Raw genomic sequence first — 24,843 nt, 5'->3', positions numbered from 1 at the left:
CACGTATATTAAGAGGATCACATGTTATTTATTCTAACCTAAGATTGGGAATTATATCAGATTTGTATAGCTTCTTATATTCATAATAGTATTTTCCAACATTTTAGCTTTTCTCATTTATAAACTTTGTAAAATTGACTGATGTGCAATATTTGTTTAATTAATTAGCCTTAACTTTTAAAACATATCGTTTTTTATAGTGAACTAAATAGTGATCCTCGCAAGCACAAAAAGAATAAACAGATAGAAGGAAAATATACAAAACATACAAGGAAATTTGTATTAAAATGAATTTTATTATAGTGATAAATGGAAGAGGAATAATTACAATAAAAAAAATTTAAATGAAATAAAGGAAACAATAATACGGGATCGATTGTATGTATCGAGCATTTATGAGATTAACTTGAGAGAAAAATTTGGGCTAGAAATCCTGCACCAACCACGAAATCGAATATGGATAAATTAGTTTAATTTCAAACAGATTTTAAGTTTGTATTTTCTCAATTGTTAATTACAACATTTTTCATTGAGTGATATTTTTTCTTTGCCAGAAATATAACTCAATAACAACTTGGTCCACTAATTAAAAAGCAAAGACTATTGATTTTGGGATGCTAAAATCGGGAAAATCTTTCCAGATTAAATAGTGAGTCTAACATTTATCTAACGAAATTTAATTCCAAGTTACCTATACGAAGGAAACAGAGTGTAACAAGCAAATGTAGATGTTTATTCAAATAACTCTTTAGTTCAACATTTGTAATTAGACAAGTTTTCCTTAAAGAAGTTTTTATATCTGAATAGTTTTACTTATTTGTGTCGATGCAAATGTTGATTCAAACTACATTTCTGTGTGAAAGTATTTGAACAAATATCGCATTTGAATGGTTTTTCTCCTGTGTGAATGCGCAGATGTACATTCAAGGTACTTTTCTGTCTAAAAGCTTTTGAACAAACGTCGCACTTGAATGGCTTTTCTCCAGTGTGAGATACCAAATGTGCAATTAAACTAGTTTTCTTTAAAAAAGATTTCAAGCAAGTGGCACATTTAAATAGCTGTTCTTCTTTGTGCCACTTCAAGTGGTGATTCAAACTACATTTCTGTGCGAAAGTGATTGAACAAATTTCGCATTTAAATGGATTTTCTCTAGTGTGAATACGCATATGTACATTCAAGTTACTTTTCTGCCTAAAAGCTTTTGAACAAACGTCACACTTGAATGGTTTCTCTCCTGTGTGACAACGCAAATGTCCGATCAAATTACGTTTTTGTGAAAAAGTATTTGAACAAATATCACATTTGAATGGCTTTTCTCCTGTGTGACTACGCATATGATCGATCAAATTACGGTTCTGTGAAAAAGTTTTTGAACAAACTTCACATTTTAATGGTGATTTTCCTGTGTGATTTTGCATATGTACATTCAAGGTATTCTTGTGGCTAAAAGCTTTGGAACAAACGTCACATTTGAATGGCTTTTCTCCTGTGTGATAGCTCAAATGTTCGAACAAATAACGTTTCTGAGAAAAAGTTTTTGAACAAAGGTTGCATTCAAATGGCTTTTCTCCAGTGTGAATACGCATATGTGTATTTAAATAAACTTTCAGTAAAAAAGTTTTTGAACAAACGTCACATTTGAATGGCTTTTCTCCAGTGTGAATGCGCATATGTGTATTCAAATGAGCTTGCAGTAAAAATGTTTTTGAACAGACACCACATTTTAATAGATTTTTTCCTGTGTGAATTTGCATATGTACATTCAATTTACGTTTCTGTCCAAAAGCTTTTAAACAAACGTCACATTTGAATGGTTTTTCTCCTGTGTGACAACGCAAATGTTCAATCAAATAACATTTCTGTGAAAAAGTTTTTGAACAAATGTTACATTTGAATGGCTTTTCGCCAGTGTGACAACGCAAATGCTCGTTTAAATGACTTTTCTGTGTAAAAGTTTTTAAACAAATTTTACATTTGAATGGCTTTTCTCCAGTGTGACAACGTAAATGCTCGTTTAAATGACATTTCTGTCTAAAAGTTTTCAAACAATTGTTACATTGGTAGGGCTTTTCTCCAGTATGAATGCGCATATGTATATTCAACTGAGTTTTCAGTGAAAAAATTTTTAAGCAAATGTTACATTTGAATGGCTTTTCTCCAGTGTGAATACGCATATGTACATCAAAACTACTTTTATGTCTAAAATTTTTTGAGCAAACGTCACATTTCAATGGTTTTTCTCCAGTATGACTGCGCAAATGTTCAATTATACTTTGTTTCTGTGAAAACGTTTTTAAACAAATTTTACATTGGAATGGCTTTTTTCCAGTATGAATGCGATTTTCATTTGTGTAAACAGGCATACATCCGTTTAATTCACTTTTCTCCAATTTCTTACTATCATCTAAATTCAACTGAAAATTATCAATAAAGCTGATGCCTTTTTCTTCTTTCAAAGCATGTTCCACAATTTCAATTTCATTTTTAACATCTTCATAACGAATCCTTGGAACGACAGTATCAGTTTCTTGTCTTCTTCTGTAAAATAGATTTTTCTTGTATAACTTAGTTTCCAAATATAATTTTCTCTTATTCACACAATGATTTGTAGAGAAGTGATGAACGAATTCTTTTAGTTCCGTGTATAAATTTCCACAAAATCTACAGATCATAATCCCAGCAATAATATCTAGATTTAGATGTTGTCCATTTTTAAGAAATCCTGCAACTAAAGATATAGTCGGGTTTTTAAGATTCTGAATCTGCCAAGAGGATAAAATATTTAAGAATAATGATAGTTATATACAGTGTGTTAGTAATTTTTTATTTTAAAGTACAAACAATGAAGAATATCCTTGTATGGCTATAGACTTTATATTATTGAAATATATTATAGTAAGTTTTCAATTCCATATTTTGTTCTGACTTTGTATTATTGAGGCAACATTATCAATTTCCTATTTTAGCTCCTTCCTTTTAGCATTAAGACTTTATCATTATTCTTCAATTTCATTTATTTTTTTTTAAATTCAGTTCTCTTTGTTATATACTTATTTATTTCCTGATACCTGTTTGGTTTAGAACACGTTCTGAACATTTTTTCTTCATTCAATGCTACTGAGCTAGGCTCTTCGTGTAATATTTTTATAAATTTGTATCCAGATATATTTCTTTTTCTTATTTCTATATTTTAACTAATGTTTTTTTTTATATCAAATGTTCATTTTCAATTGTTAACTTTCATTATACCACTAAAATATTTATAATTTTGTTGTAAATCATTCTATTGTACTCAACTTTCATTACATAATTTGAAATTTCACAAATATGTAGCTGACCTTGAATTGAATCAAACCTATATATTCAAAATAAAAATGAAAGGGTAATATTAACTATATGTTAACAGGAGAAGATTTATACATTTATCCACCAACTACTGAGTATTATTAAATATTATTAATACTATATAATAAATAAAATAAGTTGCTATTTGTATGAATTGTTGCAAGTAGATAAAACTGAACAGACACAAGTTCTGTATTTCCAATAACATTCAAGATACTTGGCATATGAAAATACAGTCATAAAATACAACAATACTAAGTATAACTCACCTTTTGATTTATTTCGTTTTCCAGAATATTGAAATGTGTTCCCAATGTTGGATACATTAACCTTGTGAGAGCTGTCCCTCTTTGTTTTGATTTTAATCACAGATTCTCCAACTGTGTTTATTTCGTCATTAATTTCTTGTTTAATAATATTAATATCAACATTTTGAAAATCAGCCACAGCAACATCATCACTCAATTCTTGTTTAATATCCATATTCCAAAAAATTTTATTTTCAATAACGATTTCATTCTTAACAACTTTTTGTTGCACATCCATTTTGTTTGAATTACATGAAATTTATAATCGAATATTATTTTAACAATAAAGCCAAGCAAATTATAATCTAATGTATAAAATGAAAATAAACGGAAAGTTTTCTTCTTCTTTTTCTTCGATATCATAATCTAAAGATTTAGTCCAGCATTCATCTTTACAAATTTATACATTGAAAATTTTGAATAAGTGCAAGTTTATCTTTACTATGGAAAAAATACTATAGAGAAAGGAAAAACTGCACCAGTCTTCGAATCGCTTATATTCTTTTTCGTATCTATTGCGGGATTTAGCGGGTACTAGGGTTTGTGTTGCGTTATTTGCAGCAAGTTCTATATCAGAATCTACACTTTCATAGTCGGAACTCATGTCGATACAATTGTACCAAACGCGTCAAAATTGACAGTTCGCGAAATAAATCAACAATGAGCGCTACGCTTGCTTGTTACATGATTCTAATATCATTATTTTCAGGAATATTGACTAATTTTGAGTAAATAATCAATATTATTGATAGTAGGTAAAATAATGTACTATATTCGCATGATGTAAAGACTAGCGCACCAGCTGGGAAGCAGCCAATGAGAATTCGCGCCAATTTGGGAACGAATTCTCATTGGCTCATGAGAGATGCGCAGAACGAGTCGAAAATGAGACCTCGGGAAGAACACACCTTGTAGTCTTTACATCATGCTATATTCGTATCGCAAATTCATATTACGAGTTATCAAACTCGGCCTAACGGCCTCGTTGTTACACAAATTTCTCATCTCATTTCGTAACATGAATCTTTACGACAGTTTTATCGTAAATATCTATTACACAAATACAACATTCGAATGGCTTTTATCCTGTGTGAGACAGCAGATGTGTAATCAAACTAGTTTTCTTTGAAAAATGCTTGAAGCAAGTAGCACATTTAAATAGCTGTTCTTCTTTGTGCCGATTCAAATGTTGCTTCAAACTACATTTCCGTGCAAAAGTATTTGAACAAATATCGCATTTGAATGGTTTTTCCCTGGTGTGAATGCGCATGTGTGTACCAAAATTACTTTTCTGCCTAAAAGTTTTTGAACAAACGTCACATTTGAACGGCTTTTCTCCAGTGTGCAAGCGCAAATGTTCAATCAAACTATGTTTCTGAGAAAAAGTTTTTAAGCAAATTTTACATTTGAATGGTTTTTCTCCTGTGTGACAACGCAAATGTTCGTTTAAATTACTTTTCTGAGTAAAAGTTTTCAAACAAATGTCACATTTGTATGGCCTTTCTCCAGTGTGAATGCGAATGTGTGTACCGAAATTAGTTTTCTGCTTAAAAGTTTTTGAACAAACGTTACATTTGAATAGTTTTTCTCCTGTGTGACAACGCAAATGGTCAATTAAACTATGTTTCTGCGTAAAAGTTTTTAAGCAAATGTTACATTTGAAAGGCTTTTCTCCAGTGTGAATACGCATATGTTCATCAAAATTACTTTTTTGCCTAAAAGCTTTCGAACAAACGTCACATTTCAATGGCTTTTCTCCTGTGTGCAAGCGCAAATGTGCAATCAAACTATGTTTCTGTGTGAAAGTTTTTAAACAAATTTTACATTTGAATGGCTTTTCTCCAGTGTGACAACGTAAATGCTCGTTTAAATGACTTTTCTGTGTAAACGTTTTTAAACAAATTTCACATTGGAATGGCTTTTTTCCAGTAAGAATGCGATTTTCGTTTGTGTAAACAGGCATACGTCCGTTTAATTCACTTTTCTCCAATTTTTTACTATCATCTAAATTCAACTGAAAATTATCAATAAAGCTGATGCCTTTTTCTTCTTTCAAAGCATGTTCCACAATTTCAATTTCATTTTTAACATCTTCATAACGAATCCTTGGAACGACAGTATCAGTTTCTTGTCTTCTTCTGTAAAATAGATTTTTCTTGTATAACTTAGTTTCCAAATATAATTTTCTCTTATTCACACAATGATTTGTAGAGAAGTGATGAACGAATTCTTTTAGTTCTGTGTATAAATTTCCACAAAATCTACAGATCATAATCCCAGCAATAATATCTAGATTTAGATGTTGTCCATTTTTAAGAAATCCTGCAACTAAAGATATAGTCGGGTTTTTATTTATTTAAAAATAATGATAGGTAAGTATAACAACCGACACAGAGTAAAGTCGTATTGGGAATCCCAAAACATGGAGGCAATTTATCTGAAGGGCATCAATATTAGGCCGAAATCTATAAATTAGCTATATTTGTTAATAGTAAGATGTATTCACATGTTTTAATAACTTCTTCATAAAAAGAATGTAATAAAATTTATAGAATATCTACCTGTTTATATAATAATAATTATTATTATTTCCTCGATAGATATAAAAAACAGTCAGGATTTTGTTATAGAAAAAGACATCAATTTATAATTTAAAGAAAAGAACACTGGTTGACAAAAAATTTTTTATAGTAACACAAGAATGAATAGAATATTGTGATAAAATGGACAAATACAAAAATATGAAAAAATTATTGTAACATTGTAACATGTAAATCATATTCATTGGTAAAATATTTGATATTTATTAAAAAAAAGAATTTCACGTTTTTTAAATAGTATATATTGACAATATTTATAGTTTACCTCTAATAAACATGCCTCATATCTATTATAAACAAAAACTCAAAAAAATCACTTTAAATATCAATTAGCTCTACTTTTTACTTTTATGTAGGGGTTGCACTTTCTCTTTTCAAAAATCAACGGTAATCACCCATCATGGCCGAATCCCATCGTCTTTGATACCGAATTTCCATTGTTCTAATATCTTTGTAGAACCTTCCACCCTGCTCATCACTGACAGCTCTCAGATTTTCGGGAAAAATGTCAGATTGAAATGGAGGAAATGAATTTTCAATGACATTCAAGCACCAAGGCATTTGTAGACGTCTTGATGTTCATCAATTAACTGTAGATAATTTGATTCAAAAACGTTATTGATCTTGTAATTTTTCATAGAGCAATGTTATTTAGAAAGTTACAAAAAAGTTGACATAATTTTCCCGATCAGCAAGAAGGCCAATTTAGAAGAAAATTATTTCCTCTCCTAATTCACTTAAAAAGTCTTTTACAACGATACTAAAATGAGGTTGTGCTACCTTATGCATAAACCAATGTTCAAATCTCAATCATAATGACAAAACGTCAAAGAAATCATATATAACTCACCTTTTGATTTATTTCGTTTTCTAGTATAATTAAATTTATTTCCAATGTTAGGTACATTAACCTTATGAGAGCAGTACCTCGATATTTTAATTTTAATCACAGATTCTCCAACTGTGTTTATTTCGTCCTTTATTTCTTGTTTAATAATATTGATATTTTGAATAACAGCCTCAGCAACATTATCACTTAATTCTTGTTTAATATCCATATTTCAAAAATATCATTTTCAATATCGATTTCATTCAACTTTTTGCTGCATATTCATTTTGTTTGGATTATATCAGATTGATAACTGAATAAACATTATTTTAACAGTTAAGCCAAACATAATAAAATCTACCATATAAAATGTAAATAAAAGGAACTTTTTCTTCTTCTTTTTCTTTCGACATCATATTCTAAATATCTAGTCCAGCAGTCATCTTTATAAATTTATTGATTACGGAAAAGTTTCAATACAATATTATTAAGTACAAAAATCTCTTCTCCAAAATAAAAACGTTTTTTACGTCTCTGTCAAATCAACACTTGCCAATGTGTCTTATACGTAAATAGTATTTAGTAAAGATGTGGACTTTTAAAAAAATGGGGCACTACTTGTCAAGGGTACAAAAACATTCTTAAATCACTTATTCCAATGAGTAGGCAGATTGGAGCCTTTGAATCAATCAAAATTGATGATTCGTTGCGTGGAGTAGGCGGATTGAGACCCTATAGACGAACTACCACCCTATCCCCACCCTTTTCTTGATAATGACTCCGAAGTGTGAGCCGAAACGTCGAGAATTTTAAAAATTCCGACGCGATTCAATCCGTGAACCTAGTTCTTTCATTCATATATATTTTTGATGTTATTAATTAATTATTCGAAATATTTTCAATAGTTTCGACATTATTACGTGTCATCAGAGTGGTATAACAACTTTTATTTTGATATATTTTACACACCTCATTTACTATTTCATTCAATTACCGATTTCTTATTTCTTGTATCTCTTTTATACTGTTTTGTTGATGAATTATGATAACAGAATTGTTTTTGTTTTGGAATGAGTAAATTGTATATAATCATCAATTCAAATTTTCCTAAAAAATCCATATTTTTAACGGTGACTTGCTAGAATTGATATTCAGATTATGATATCAAAGAAAAAGAAGAAGAATGTATCCCTACATTTATTTTCAATTTATATATTCGATTTTAATTTGCTTGGCTCATTTGTGCAAATAACATTTATTAATTTGATGTAATTCAGACAAAATGGATGTGGAGCAAAAAGTTGTCAAGGGAGAAATCGATTTTCAAAATGATGTGCTTTGTAATATAGATATTAAACAAGAATTAAGTGACGATGTTGCTGAGGCCGCTCTTCTAAATGTAAATACTAATATCAATATTATTAAACAAGAAGTAGATGACCAACTAAACAAATCTAAAATTTTTGGAAAATCTATGATTTTGGTTAAAACAAAGAGGGACAAATATCATATAACAAACATTCGAAAAAAACTTAAATATTCTGGATGGAGAAATAAATCAAAAGGTGAGTTATACCTAGTAGGTGCCATATATTTTATATCAGAATGAGCTTTTTAAGCGTAATTGATAACTTTAATTTATATAAAGAGCATCTTATTTTTCTTTTGATACCAGTAGTTATCGCAAGCACTGTCCATATTTTAATATGCCAAATATATTGTGCCTTTTGAGTGTCATTGACAATAGTAAGTAATTCATAACTTCTCATGTTATCTTCCAACTTAATATTTTATACGAATAGCATCTGATTTTTTTCTTGATATATGTAGTTATCTTAAAAACTGTACTGTTTATTTTGGAATAATTAGAAGAAAAATAGTAAATGTCAGTAATACTCTGAAAACCCCAATTACTTTTTTACTCGCGTGTTAATAAATACAAATTTTTAACTGTCATAAAGGTTACATGAAATCCTTTCTGTTTGGTTTGCATTTCACAGGTATTTTTGGTTCAAATATTCATGAGTCGGTAGAGAGATTTCGTTGATTCAAAAGCGGAATTTTTTTCCATACGCTTTTTAGAATCTAATTGTTTATAGATTTTTCTATATATTTTATTGATTGTAAACTAGTCCCTGGCACTAAATCGCTCTCATACAGCTTGAAAATACTTTCACATGTTACCTCCACAGTTTTAATTTCTACTTTTGTGTTTATCAAAATATCAAAAGTTTCTAGATATTGATGTATCAATTTTTGCTTGTATTCACATATTTTATATTTTAGTTGCATTGAGTGTATTATCATAATACTTTTGTTCATAGGCTATTTTGTTTTTGTATTTTCTAGACATATTAGGGATCTTATAACCAAGTTATAATTCTCTTTGCAGGACTCTTAAAGAATGGACAATACCTAAATCTAGATAATGATGCTGGAATCAAGATATGCAAGTTTTGTGGAAATTTATACACAAAACTAGAAGAATTTGTTTACCATTTTTCTACAAATCACTTTATGAATAAGAAGAAGTTACATCAGAAAAATTGCAGAAGGGAAGTAACTGAATCTGTCGTTTCAAGAATTTTTAATGAAGATGTTAAAAATGAAATTGAAATACTGGAACATGATTTGAAAGAGGAAAAAGATGTCAATCTTATTGATAATTTTGAGTTAAATTTAAATGATAGTCAGAAATTTGAGGTTAGGTTAAGTTTGTTTGCTCATACAGTAGAAAAGAAGCCATTTAAATGTGATATTTGCCGGAAATCATTTTCACGGAAAACTTGTTTAACTATTCATATGCGTTGTCACACAGGAGAAAAACCATTCGAATGTGACATTTGTTTAAAAACTTTTTCGCAGAAAAGTAATTTAATTCGACATTTACGAAATCATACCGGAGAGAAACCATTCAAATGTGACGTTTGTTCAAAAACTTTTAGGCAGAAAAGTAACTTGAATATACATATACAAATTCACACAGGAGAAAAGCCATTCAAATGTGATGTTTGTTTAAAAACTTATTCACAGAAAAGTCGTTTACAGCAACATTTTCGTTCTCACACAGGAGAAAAACCATTCAAATGTGACATTTGTTTGAAAACTTTTATGCGTAAAGTTAATTTCATTGACCATTTGCAAAATCACTCAGGAGAGAAGCCATTCAAATGTGAGTTTTGTAATAAGTGTTTTACACGGAAAAGTCGTTTGAAGGAACATTTGCGTTCTCACACGGGAGAAAAGCCTTTCAAATGTGACGTTTGTTTAAAAGCCTTTAAACAGAGAGGTAGTTTGGATGAACATTTACGCAGTCATACAGGAGAAAAGCCATTTAAATGTGACATTTGTTCCAAAAGATTTTCAGTGAAAACTAATTTAAATACACATGTACAAACTCACTCGGAAGAAAAGCAATTCAAATGCCACGTTTGTTCAAAAACTTTTTCGCAAAAATGTAATTTCAATGTACATATTCGGAATCACACAGGAGTTAATCCATTAGAATGTAGCGTTTGCTCAAAATCTTTTACATATAAAAGTTGTTTGAAGAAACATTTGTGGCGCCACACGGAAGAAAAGCCATATTTGCTTAAAAACTTACTCAAGTGATGGTTATTTGAAAAGTCATTTACAGCTTTGTCGTGCAGTAGACCAGCGTTTCTTAAACTGTGCTCCGCAGCCCCCAGGGCTCCTCGAAGCTTACTTGATTTTCTCATAATATTCCAGAATTCTGATAAAATAAAGAAATTGACGCTCTACGAAATTGAGAAATGAATCGAAAGCAATCGTCCCATTATATTCATAGGAACATCTACTGTTGAATTACTGTTTGAATCATCTCTTCTTCTTCTTGAGATTAATAGTGTGGGTTGCCAACACTTGCCAATGTGTCTTATACGTAAATAGTATTTAGTAAAGATGTTGTGGACTTTTAAAAAACCGGGGCACCACTTGTCAAGGGTACAAAAACATTCTTAAATCACTTATTCCGATGAGTAGGCAGATTGGGGCCTTGGAATCAATCAGAATTGATAATTCGTTGCGTGGAGTAGGCGGATTGAGACCCTATAGACGAACTACTACCCTATCCCCACCCTTTTCTTGATAATGACTCCGAAGTGAGAGCCGAAACGTCGAGAATGATTTTCTCATAATATTCCAGAATTCTGATAAAATAAAGAAATTGACGTTCTACGAAATTGAGAAATGAATCGAAAGCAATCGTCCCATTATATTCATAGGAACATCTACTGTTGAATTACTGTTCGAATCATCTCTTCTTCTTGAGATTAATAGTGTGGGTTGCCTACCTCTACCTATCGTTATCGGGCATATGGAGAGTAGAGGTAAGGAGGACCATCTCATATGGAGGCTTAGCTTAAAAACTGTCCGCTTGTAGACGGTAAATTATAATTCAAAATTTGACCAGAATGGCGCTCCTGTCGTTATTTTAGATAGAGTGAAGTATTCAGTATTTTTATATTTGAAATGACTAGAGTCGTTGATTAAGGTACATTGAAGTGTTTAAACAGGTATGTATGTATGTATTTACTTATTGATTTATGTTCAATGTTACATTATTTAGTTCTAACAATTAAATTAGTGAATAAAATCAGCGCTGCTGAAAGTTCCAAATGAAAACTCAATCGTCAACAATAGGGTGGAAGAAACAGTCACAGTGTGGTCAGCAATTCTGCATAATAGATATAAAACTTGAAGTAATTCACTTTGTCCCAACGATTAACTGTATTGTTCGGTTAGTTCGAACCTTAAATATTTCAGAACATATAAAATGTATTATGTAATACCGTGTTTCTTTTTCCGATGAAACTGTAAATTTGTACCAGTTTTCTACAAATCATTGTTTAAATCGGTAATTATAATATAAAACGAAGTTTCACCAGGAAAATATAAGTTGCGGACCAGCCCTTGCTGACCCTAACTGACCTTTTTATAAATGTTGACACTTTAGGCGCCATGTGTATCTTTTTGTAATACAGTGTCTGGAATCCAAAAGTATACACATCTTTCTACTTAGTAAACGCGCCGGGTATCCTTTAGGAACACATTCATCTATTACACAAAAACCTGTCGCATTTTCCCGATGTAAATGATCTGGGAATCGGTGATTTTACAAAAAATTTTAATTTTAGGTTAATATTTCTAGGATAGCACGCAAGTAATCAATAAAACAATTTATATTTTTTTGTATTTTCATTTTATAAACTATCTTTATTATGGCACTGGAAAAAACTAAATAGTAAAAAAATAATTATAAGCAACTGAACTTGAAAACAAAATTAGTGACAGAAACAACTTTTACAAAAGGTCACTTCACAAATAGAACATTTTGGTACAACTCGGGAAGCTTTTCGCAGTTTTTCCTTGTCAACTGTATTTGTTGTATAGTTTTCCTTTTCACTCCATCTTTCGTATTCGGGACCAGGTGATGTTTAGCACTGACCGAGCGAAGTGTGGCAGCCACTGATGTGTGATTGGATCTTTTGAGCATACCTGTAATATTTCGTTCACAAAACTCTGTAATTGTTAGTTTCTTTTCATAGATATACTGGTTATACAAGCTGGTGCCCCATAAGTCGCCATCTGGTCACTTACATCAATTGATGATATACTTAGATCCTAATCTTCAATACGTGTAGGTTTTATTATGATTTCACCTCTTCTGTTGCTTTTGGCGACCGTTTTTAGACCAAATTGCTTTATGGAAAGTAAGTAGAATATCGAAAATCTCCAATATTATTAGAATACTTCCGGGTTTAGAAGGTCCTGCTCGTCGGAATCCTCTCTTATCGGAACTAGATTCTCGGAGGGTTTTCATCTCAGACTCAGACTCAATTGAAAATATTCTACCCACAAATGAAAAAATTAGAACCAGAATATAAAATACTAAAATAACCTTACGATTCAATTTAATGTTATTGCTTTATGTACTGTATAGACAATTCAGAAGGGAGAGTTCCGGACGAGTGGAAAAAACTGGTGAGTTTTGTCTGCCGTCCTGATGTTTCCCGCTTCATTGCTGCCAAGTCGCGCCATCTCTGACTTCTTCATGATCAGCATATTTAATGCCTGCTTAAAAAATTTTTAGCCCTTATTTATACGCTACTTTACGGGGCTCAACAGTATCAGGTTCTTAAACATCTTCAGTATCGTCACCGTTAACAAGTGTGACAATTTATTCGTCGTCTCCAGAAAGCTACTCTCCTACTCTAACCAAAGATGCTTCCTCACATCCAGGGAAAAATATTTTCTTGGATTTCATCGGTTTTTTCGTCCTCATCCAACAGCATCCCAGGCACTTGCAATCGAATAGGCCACATCTTTCAGATTTATGGTTTTTAACTTGATTAAGTCTTGGCCATCCTGAGTTTCTCGTATGAGGGTCGAGAGAAGGATTCTCCGATAATTTCTTTTAAGTGTTTCCAAAACATCTTTGTCCATTGGTTGACAAATCGCAGTCGCGTTAAGAGGGAGAAACATGGTTCTTATATCCCCATCTTTAAGCCTTTCTGTATCAGGATAAGTTGGGGCATTATCCAGCAGTTAAAACTGCTTTTCGAGAAAGATTATTATCTCTTAAATACTTTTCTGTCGATGGTACAAATTCTTTGAAAAACCAGTCTGTAAAAATGTCACTGTTCGTCTATGCACTTTTTTGGATAAAATATTTTACCGGCAGAGCATTTTTCACGTTTTCTATCATTGCCAGTTCCATTTTGTCGTTTGATGTAGCATTACTACAGACCAAAATCGTGACCCACATTTTATAATTAAGGCCCGTTTCATCGCAATTAAATATTTGATCTCCGGTGAAGCTTTTAGCTGCAATAAATGTTTGAAACCTCTTCCTAAATTGTTCCATTTATTCAAAGTTTGATGACAGTTTTTGACCACAAATGCTCAACTGACGGATTCCATACCGCTTCTTCCAACGATCTAACCAACCAACGCTAGCTAGCTGTAAAATCTGCACCGCCTCTTCTTCTAAGATAGGCACTCCTAGCACGTACTTATGCCCACAAGGTATCGCAGACACATAAACTCAATGACGGCGGCAAGCATCGGCATACTATTTTCGAAGATTTTTGTTGTATTAATTACTTTAAATAAGTACCGAGTGGCGGTTAATCGAAACTCTACTTTATTATTGTAATTGCAAGACGCATTTAAAAATCGCATTGCATTCTATCGATTCACTAGCAATAACAAATCAAATTATACAGAGTTCTTTGACGAGGTTAAAACAAAAGCTTTAAAAAAATTAAGTGCTACACCGAGCAACATCAATCTGCTAAAGTTTATTTTGAGATATTTGGTCTTCTCTTTTGCATGCAAATTTCCAGCTGATGGGATCCGACTAATCCAGAATCACACCCACATCTCAACGCATTATTAGACGGTTTTGAGTTTCCACCAAAAAAGGAAAAATATTCCAATGTTTGAAAAACTCAACATTCCAGTGAATGTGTTCGGTCTTGATATGTGTTTTAAAAATGGAAAAAGATTTGTACACGTGGTAGTAGTCCTTCGCATTTTACTTCTAATCGCATGCCAACCCACGTCAATTTATTTTTAATACCGGATGATGATTTAGTTCGATTGGTCAGGAAACAAAAATCTAAATGTGAACGAACACAAAATCCTGTTAAAGTTTGTCAGCACCGAACATACTCTTTTGCTCCATCTTTTGATGATAGATATTCTAAATTTTTAACTTATCGTGGACAAAATGCCGGAGTTGAATCAACTAGCGCGTAAAATATATCACAATCACTTGAAACATGTGAAGTCGGCAACCCACTGTCATATTTTCGAAAAATTTTGTCATCACGGTGATCCTAGAGCAGGATACACATACACCGGTATGCCTATGCGCAGGCACGCGACATCTGTTTCGCACAATGTGACGTCACGTTGGAATCAAAATGTGAAGTTTAATGTGAGGCGTGGCATTGCAAAACTCACTATTCCATATTTTTCCAATATCAAAGTAATCAAGGATTTCGAATCTATAAATGTTCCTCACAACAATTGAAGTGTGTTGTCATTGCAAAAATGATTTTATCCCTATTAAATTCACACGAGAAAAATGGGGTCACTTCAAAACTCATGATATTTTACTGAAACGGCGCTGCGGTACTAACTATAACTACTGACCGCACTGTCTACCGTTTTTTACTGATAAGGAACAGAAATTTTATGAGTGCGGAATCATGAAGGTGAAAGAAAGATGGCAAAAGGTCATTGAGCAAAATGGCAAATATGTAATTGATTAAAAACTATTCTTTGTTCAAAAAAAGTGTTTTATTTTATACTACAAAACTGAAATTACTTTGTCGTTAACCACATCAAATTGATGGATGCTAAACGAATGTTACGTTTAAATGGCTTCTCTGTGACAAAGCGAATGTTTATTCAATTGAAATTTCCGTGTAAAAGTTTTAAAACAGATTTCACATTCATATGGTTTTTCTCCCGTGTGGCTACGACAATGTCGTTTCAAATGACTTTTCTGTCTAAAAGCTTTCATACAAACGTCACATTTGAATGGCTTTTCTCCTGTGTGACAACGCACATGGTCATTCAAATGGTTTTTTTGTGTAAAGGCTTTCAAACAAAGGTCGCATTTGAAAGGTTTTTCTTCTGTGTGACACCAAATATGTTCATTTAAACTACTTTTCTGGGTATAAGCTTTCAAACAAATATCACATTTGAAGGGCTTCTCTCCCGTGTGACTACGCAGATGTTCAATCAAATAACATTTTAATGTGAAAGATTTTGAACAGGTGTCACATCCGAAAGGTTTTTCTCCTGTGTGACAACGCATATGTTCCTTCAAACGAATTTTCTGTGTATAACTTTTTAAACAAATGTCACATTTGAATGGTTTTTCTCCTGTATGGTTAGGCGAATGTATTATCAAATGATTTTTCTGTGAAAATGTTTTCGAACAAATGTCACACTTGAATGGCTTTTCTCCTGCGTGACAAAGCAAATGTTCACTCAAATGACTTTTTAATACAAAAGTTTTTAAGCAAAAGTAACATTTGAACGAATTTTTTTCTATGTGGATAAGTGAATGTCGTTTCAAATGATTTTTCAGTGAAAATGATTTTGCGCATATGTCACATTTGAACGGTTTTTCCCCAGTGTGAATACGTAAATGTGTATCCAAATTATTTTTCAATGAAAATGTTTTCAAACAAACGTCACATTTGAATGGCTTTTCCCCTGTGTGGCATCGCATATGTCGTTTCAAATTATTTTTCAGTGAAAAAGCTTTTGAACACATGTCACACTTGAATGGCTTTTCTCCTGTGTGAATACGTAAATGCGAGTTCAGATTAGTTTTCCATGTAAAAGTTTTCAAACAAATGTCACATTTGAATGGTTTTTCTCCTGTGTGAATACGTAAATGTGTATTCAAATTATTTTTCAATGAAAACGTTTTTGAACAACAATCACATTTGAGTGGCTTTTCTTTAGTTTTAGTAAATAAATCTCCATTTGAATCACTTTTCCCCAATTTCTGACCATCATCTAAGCTCATCTCGAAATTATCAATAAAGCTGATGTCTTTTTCCTCTTTCAAATCATGTTCTACTATTTCAATTTCATTTTTAACATCTTTATAAAGAATTCTGGAAATGGCAATTAATTGCCTCTTTCTACAATTTTTCCGGTGTAATTTCTTCTTAATTATATAATGCTTTATAAAAAAGTGACAAACAAATTCTTTTAGTTTTGTGAAAAAATTACCACAAAACCTGCAACTCATAATCCCATCAATAATATGTGGATTTAGGTGTTGTCCATTTTTAAGGAGACCTACAAAGAAAACTATAGTTGTTATTTGTTAAGAGGATAAAGTATTTAAAAGTCCTATGAAGAATGAAAATCCCCATATACTTGTTTTAAATGGGTATAACAGGCTATTCGGCTTGTTACGTTTTTCTTCAAAGTTTCTGAATATTCCTTTGTTCATGTATCGTGGCTCAGTAGTCAATTCTAACATTCAAGCTTTTGAAGGAATTAATTTGTTATCCACCTCACACTCCATTCGAGGAATTCAATAAAACCTCGGTATGTATTCTCAATCGTCCTCTATCTGTCTACATTCTACTACAAATATAATTAAATTTAGTAAAACTCGTTGTTATATCACCCTTTATATTCGCTGGTAAGTTTTTTAAATATCTTTTCAACTTTATCTAGTGCTCATAATTCCAGTTATCTTTATAATTTTCCTTTTGTTCTGAGCAAATTAAATATAACAGTTTCTGTATAAATCGTATTTATATTTTAGAAAAATATAAATTCAGTTTTTTTTATATTGTACAACATAAGTTCCTTTTTATTTAAATCTGTTCTACCTAATCGTTTCTTATTTACAAATTTTCATCTGTGTTCTCATTTCCTTCCTCATTTTATTTTTATCCGCAATTCTACAGCTGCCAGGTTGGGACTCAACTACACCCAAAGGAACTAAATTGGAATTTCTAGAACCGTTGGTGATATTCATACTTAACACACTTTTTACACTACCACTACACAAATACTCACAATTACACTGTCTGGCACGCGTTTCTGTAACCAAGTTATCTTCTCCAGAGACTGAAGGTAAACTAAAACCTAATAACTTGACTTACCTGTTTTATCCACCAATAAACCTTTCCTTGCGAAAATTAATTCCAGACAGTGTAATTGTGAGTGTTGGTGTAGTGGTAGTTTAAACAGTGTGTTCAGTCCGAACTATCAGTGAGTACAGTGGGCTGGCCTGAGAGTGCTGTGCCATAGACGTTTCTCTGATCCAATATTGGAAATTACTATCACTCATTTTTTGTTTTATATACCAATTCCAAAATAATTTCTTCATTTATGACAATTTTCATTCCAAAACTCTTCTAATAGCAAATCACTTTTTGGCACCTTTCTTTAGGGCCTCTAGTTTTGTTGTTTCTTATTTTTGCCTCCTTGCCTTGCTTCCTGCTATGTGATATATAATTTTCTTCTCTACCTTTTCCAGTATTTCTAGTGTTTTACTTATATCTTTTAACTTTTAGTTCAGAATCCTTATTGTTCAAGACAATTTCCAAAAGTTTATTATCAACACTTGCTTGTTGATCTTTACTATTGAGTATTTTGAACTTGCTTTTTTACTAATTTTACAACTTTTTAATCCATGCTTGTTCCTTTCACCAACACATAGTAGTTTAATTGTCACTATCCTTTGTGATTTGCTAAAACCTATCCCTCAGGATAGTTATCATCCAAATCAAATTGTCAGGTTTTAAGCTCTTCTAGTTTAATTATTTATATATACTGATCTGAAAAACTTTGAATATTCATACCAGTCAAGTAATGACTGAATCAATTTAGATTTACTATGATACAATTTTACCAGATAACTTTTTTTCTTATAAACACATCATCACTTAAGTAACTGACTTTTTATAGTTATATAATTTTGTTATGAACTATTTAAAATCAATTAACTTCAATTGAAAATCCAAAATTACAAAGAAATTTATCTGAAAATTCAATTCAATAGTAAAATTTGTGGTAAGTTAACATAATGATAAATACAAACTTACCTATCAAGTACTGATTATTTGAACCAAAAATAGTTATTGATATGTGCTATATAAACCAATTAAATATAGGATAGAATTCATAATATAATCTTTATAGTTCAGTGAAAAAGTTGATTAATTTTATAAACAGAAGAGCAATAATTGAAATGAATAGAGGTATCAAGGTAAAGATAAAATATTGTAGAAATTGCTGCTATTAAAAATTTTTAAGCTAATAGACTGCATGGCTTTAGAGATTACTCATTCTTTTTAATAAGTTAGATCTCTGTATAGTTTTTGGCAAAAAATATGTAACCATAGACAGTCGATATTAAATTCAGCTCACCTTTTGATTTAGTTTGCCTTCTTGTCTTCCCTTTCAAATATCTAAATTTGTTTGGTATATTGGGTATATTAATTTCATTATGACAGCTGTTCCTTCTAGTTTTTTCTGCAACCATAGATTTTCCGAATAATTGAGCAATGTTTAGTTCATTATTCATTTCTCGTTCAATACTATCAATATTAGTATCCCCATCTAAAACTGCGACCTTATATTCATCATCATTAAATTCTTGTTTAACATCCATATTACAAACAAAATCCTTTTGAATATCGATTTCTTCCTTCACTTTCTGCTCTGTATCTATTTTTTTAATATAATAAATTAATACTTAAATTATAGTCATTTGAACAAAAGATCGAAGCAAATTGTAATACATATTAACTATACAATGAACGTAGAAATAAATTCTTCTTCTTTTTTATATCTAAATGAGACTACTCTAAACTTTTTTCAATCACCGATGGAAATGTAACATAATAAACTTTTATATTTTATAAATAATTTCTTGACCTAGTTGTTACATATTTGTTTTGATTTTCGTTATCAGTTACTAATTAAAGATAGTATACCGGTATACCTATATATGTAAATACTCCTTTATGGACAGTTGGTATGGGAGAAAAACGTCCCTACGTTACGTCGCCGACAATATTCATTTTCTCTCTCGTTCGAGACATTTTATCTATATTGCGCATGCTCGAGAATGCGCAGAACCGAACTCGAAAAATATCGACCAGAATATCCAATTTCTGCATCGACAACTTCTTTTTTTCTCTTTTGTGACTAAACTCGCGAAACTATTTTTCCATTTTGCTAATTTTTCCTTGCGATAAACGGCGAATAAGGAAATTTTCCATTTCTGTCCGTCTGTTAACGAAATTCAAACTACAATGACACTGATCACTACCGTCATGCAGGCAGACAAAAGTTTTTCCAAAATTCTTTCCATTTCTTTTAGTCCTTTGTTTGTGGTAGTACCTCATGTAGTTTCTTCCCTTTATTCGCAATCGCTTTTTTGATTTCGTCCTTCGTTTCTCGACCTTATCGTTCTAGCTTCTGGTGTTCTCCTTGTAATCCTTTTCACATGTCCGGACCATTTTCTTCTAAGTATTGTTCTGTAGATTTTGTATTTAATGTTTGCTTGTAAGTTTCGTTTTTTATTTTGTTCTAATCGAGTCTCGTTTTCCAATATCTGGAGGAATCTCATTTCTATTATTTGTATCTTTTTCCCTAAGTCTTTCGGTCGTTGCCATGTTTCGAAACCATATTGTAACGTTTTTCGTATTTATTTACACTCTTTCTATTCGTGAGGTGAATTAATAAATACTAAATACGTTCTTAATTTATTTATACACTATACAATACACTTAACTTATAATAATTTACTTATAAATAATTTTTGCGATTACTTTCACTAATTCGTTCTTTTCACTACGAGTATTTATTTAAAACTAAACTATCTGCGTTACATTATGTACTTACATACTTATCCAAAAAGAATTTTCTAGATTTAGAACAAAAATAAATAAATAGACCTTCCTGGAAATTACTCAAAAGAAGCAATGTAAATAAACCGCTCGCTATAAAAAATTATTTACACTCAAACATCAAATGTATCCTGCTGTACGCGCGTTTACCAAATTTTAGAATTCCACTGTAGCTAGACAGGACAGGTTCTAATATCGAATCACCAACAGAAGAGGATCCATTTGATTCCAACGAGGCGACGATTACTTTATGTCCAATAAGAGTTCCACTCTTATTGAAATGAACGTTTTCTGTTACACTTCCTATATATTTTGATTAAATACTAATAATAAATGTTCGTTTGTAATAAACTGGTTTAAATTCCATTTTGTGTAATTTCTCTGGCCCAATATTCCCAGGTAATTCACTAAAAGGTTGATAAATGCTAGGATGGTTCATTAACTCAAAAGTTTGGCGACCACTGATTTAGCCGCTCTCCACTAATATTTTCCGAACTAGAAAATGAGTCCCTGACAATCCTATTGAATTTGTACTATAATCAAATTGATGAGGCGTAGGGCTACTTGGGTAACTTTTTTTGTTTCAGTACAAATAGTTTTATGAAATTGGTTTTATAACCTCTATGTGCATTCTAGCACAAGAGCTGTGCAATTAAGTTTAAGTATTTAGTAAGAGAAATATTTGGAAAGAATCAAATTTCACTAGTTATCACACTTGAATGGCTTCTCTTCTGTGTGAGTATGCAAATGTATATTCAAATTATATTTTCTAGAAAAAGTTTTCAAACAAAATTCACATTTGAATCGCTTTCCACCACCATCATGACTAAGCAAATGTGTAACCAAATGATTTTTCCTTGAAAATTTTTCTGAACAAATGTCACATTTGAATGGATTTTCTCCTGTATGACTACGACGTAAATGTCTATTCAAACAGTTTTTCCAGGAAAATGTTTGTAAACAAATATCACATTTGAATGGCTTTTCTCCATGACTGAGCCAAAAATGTTTATCCAAACAAGTTTTCCACGGAAAAGCTTGTGAACAAATATTACATTTGAATGGCGTTTCTTTCCTGTGACTTATATTATGTGTACTTAAATTACATTTCCTTGAAAATGTTTTTGAACATATCTGACATTTAAATGGTTTTTCTCCTGCGTGAATACGTAAATGTTCATCCAAATAAGATTTCTTTGAAAAAGTCTTAGAGCAAATGTCACATTTGTTTGATTTTTCTCCAATATGACTAGCCATATGTCCAATAAAATGACATTTCAATGAAAAATTTTCCGAGCAAACTTCACATTTGAATTGCTTTTCTCTTTTGCGAATAAGCAAATGTTTCTTCAAACTACTTTTCCGAGAAAAAGTTTTTAAACAAATATCACATTTGAATGGCTTTTCACCTGTGTGACGACGCAAATGTGTATTCAAATAATTCTTATGTGAAAAAGTTCTCGAACAAATATTGCATTTAAATGGCTTTTTTCCAGAGTGACCATGCAAATGTGTTTTCAGGTTACTTTTCCATGTAAAAGTTTTGGAGCAAATATCACATTTGAATGCCCTTTTCCCTGTGTGAATAAATAAATGTGTTCTCAAATTTTGTTTCCATGAAAAAGATTTTAAACAAATATCACACTTGAATGGTTTTTCTCCAGTATGAAAAGGCAAATGTGATTGTAATAGATATTTCTTTGAGAAAGTTTTTAAACAAAAATCACATTTGAGTCGATTTTTTTTAGTGTGAGTGAACTGACTGCCATTTAAACTTTTTTCAAAAGAATCATTGAATATATCTTTTTCTTTTTTCAAATCATGTTCATTGATTTCAATTTCATTTTTAACATTTACAGTAAGAATTCTGGAAATAGTAGTTCCTCGTCTACTTCTGCAACTTTTCTGGCGTAATTTCATTTTGCACAGTAATTTCATATTCGTACAATGATTAGTAGAAAAGTGGTAAACAAATTCTTTTAGTTTTGTGTATAAATTTCCACAAGATTGACATATTATAATCCCATTAATAGTATCTAGATTTAGGTATTTTCCATTTTTAAGTAGTCCTGCAAAAAAATTATGGCTGAGTTTTCAACATTCCAAAATTGTGAATTGTCTTCTTTCACTATATCACTAAAATAGCCACAACTTAGTTCTGACTATTTTAAATCAATTAATTTTCATTCTAAATCCAAAATTATTATTTAAATGTAATTAAATATCCAATAGATTCAAACCTATAGAACCATGAGATTTACAAATTTATCTACTAGCTACAGAGTATTTAGAAGGAAAGTAGTTTTTAAATGTGTTATAGAAACTAATTAAATACGTGATAGATTTCATAATATAATCTTTATAATTCATTTAAAAAATTTGTTGTTCATTATATGAAATATAAGGGCTAAACTTCAAATTTTGAACCATCAAATACAATGTCCATGAGGTAAGAAGTCTGTAAACGAAATTTTAAATAGCTTTTGATAAATTAACTTTTGAAAATGTGAGTTCTTCAGCTTTATGTGAAAAGGAGCGCCATTTTGTATTGTGTCATGCATAGAGTGTCCAATTTTGTCATTAATCATTTGAGGGTCGGATTATGTTATTTTTTATTGTGTTATGCCCTAAATATGACAATTTATAGAAATTATAGTCTTAATTAAGGAAATTTTCTGAAGAAGATTATTACGATTATGATGCCATACTTCAATTTAGTTTTATATTTTCATTTCACACATTTGTTATCCATTTTGTCACAGAGTTGGTAACATTATACTTATATTTTAAATATTATTCATACTTGTATGTTTTTCCTAATTATTCCTCAACGAACAGACTATAGGTATTAAGAGAAAGATATTGTGAAAATTGTTATTCTTATAAATTGTTAAGTGAGTAAACGAAACTGTACCTGTAGGGATAGAGATCACTTACTATTTCTAATAACAATTAGAAAGATTGAAATAATTAGCATAGAAACTACTAACAAAAAATATATTACACAAAGATACTTAATACTAACTTCAACTTACCCTTCGATTTAGTTCGCCTTCCTGGATTCCCTATAAAATATTTAGATTTGTTTTGAATGTTAGGTATATCAATCTCATGAGAACTGTTCCTCCCTGTTTTTTCTGCAGCCATAGATTCTTCAAATAATTGATCAATGTTGAATTCGTCTTTTACTTCTTGTTTAATACTATTAATATTAGTATTCACATCTTGAACTGCGGCCTTAGATACATCATCATCACTCAACTCTTGTTTAACATCCATTTTCCAAACAAAATTATTTTGAATATCGATTTCTCTCTTAATTTGTTGCTCCAAGCTCATTTTGCTTGGATCATATAATATTAGTAATTAAATTATAGTTATTTGAACAGAAAAGTCAACAATATTAAACATAAATATTATAATGGTGAAAATTAGTTCTTCTTCTATTTCCACATCTTCTAGTCCAGTTCCGTAAGTTATCCAATGAGAATTAACTTTCTCATCTCAAGTCCCCGTTAGAAAGATCGTTCTTTAAAAATTTTGAATAGAAATTTCAGTACCTTAGAACAGATCAGAATTTTATTTTGTTCTAAACAAAGTCAATACCAATATACTGCTTGTACTTATATATACTTTTGTTGGAAATAATACCAAAAGTTCACGATCCGTGTGGTGACATCTATGTTCATTTATTATAACCTAATGGATGTATTGTCTTCCTTTGTTTTCTTTCCTTTTTGGTAGTAGTTAATAAGCACATTCAATATAGCGTCAACACGTTGTTTGTATTTTCAGTACCTTTTTGAACTTTTTACCCAAAGCTAAATTAGTTATCTGCTCAAATAAATTAGTAATAACAACAGGGACAAGTTAAAACTTGCAAGTATCAGCTGATTTGTTTATTATTCTTTAACTGTCGATTATTTCTTCGGCGTTTATGATTGTAGTTTAGTTCCAGTTAGCTTTGTGAGATGCAAGAACGTGCATACTTTTTGGAACAAGTCATCATTTTCTATGCGATTTGTTTTCGTTCTCACAAATTCAGACTTGTTTTAAAATGAGTAAAAGCAAGGAACTATCGATTTAAACTCATATATTAATTGCAAATCTTCATAGTTTAGGCAAAAGTAAGCATACCTATTCATGAAAAAGATGAATTTGTGGAAGCATATGTAGAAAAGGCAAAAAAAATACGAATAACAAATAGAGGTTTTCAAAAAATAAAAGTATCACAAAAAAATAGAAATTTGCCAAAAGTTATAACAATTGATTATAATTCAGATATTGATATTCTCTGAACCATCACTAAAAGATGGATTTTATATATCAG

General features: G+C 30.9%; 3 protein-coding genes across 4 annotated transcripts; 1 reads left to right on the top strand and 2 right to left on the bottom strand.

Annotated features, from left to right (window-relative positions):
* Positions 1-276: 276 nt before the first annotated feature.
* LOC130447679 (zinc finger protein 260-like) lies at positions 277-4,063 on the bottom strand. Of its 2 annotated transcripts, none has more exons than XM_056784635.1 (2): positions 3,616-4,063; positions 277-2,723 (listed from the first exon to the last, which is right to left on the bottom strand). In XM_056784635.1, exons 1-2 carry the CDS (start codon positions 3,890-3,892, stop codon positions 814-816), a joined length of 2,187 nt encoding a protein of 728 aa, XP_056640613.1. In that variant the 5' UTR covers positions 3,893-4,063; the 3' UTR covers positions 277-813. The 2 variants fall into 2 exon arrangements, with proteins under 2 accessions (XP_056640613.1, XP_056640612.1); XM_056784634.1 differs by having other exon boundaries at positions 277-2,729; positions 3,616-4,017.
* Positions 3,827-23,852, bottom strand: LOC130447846 (zinc finger protein 721-like). Its single transcript, XM_056784883.1, has 5 exons — positions 23,549-23,852; positions 19,027-19,224; positions 15,508-16,935; positions 7,105-7,314; positions 3,827-5,982 (listed from the first exon to the last, which is right to left on the bottom strand). Exons 1-5 carry the CDS (start codon positions 23,850-23,852, stop codon positions 4,736-4,738), a joined length of 3,387 nt encoding a protein of 1,128 aa, XP_056640861.1. The 3' UTR covers positions 3,827-4,735.
* LOC130447691 (zinc finger protein OZF-like) lies at positions 8,250-15,508 on the top strand. The gene is made up of 2 exons (XM_056784652.1): positions 8,250-8,648; positions 9,476-15,508. The coding sequence occupies exons 1-2, from the start codon at positions 8,366-8,368 to the stop codon at positions 10,693-10,695; spliced, it is 1,503 nt and encodes a 500-aa protein (XP_056640630.1). The 5' UTR covers positions 8,250-8,365; the 3' UTR covers positions 10,696-15,508.
* Positions 23,853-24,843: the final 991 nt, after the last annotated feature.

The sequence above is a fragment of the Diorhabda sublineata genome, chromosome 8 (assembly GCF_026230105.1).
Source record: "Diorhabda sublineata isolate icDioSubl1.1 chromosome 8, icDioSubl1.1, whole genome shotgun sequence".
NCBI classification, from domain to species: Eukaryota; Metazoa; Arthropoda; class Insecta; order Coleoptera; family Chrysomelidae; genus Diorhabda; species Diorhabda sublineata.
This window is presented reverse-complemented; position numbering and strand designations above follow the sequence as displayed.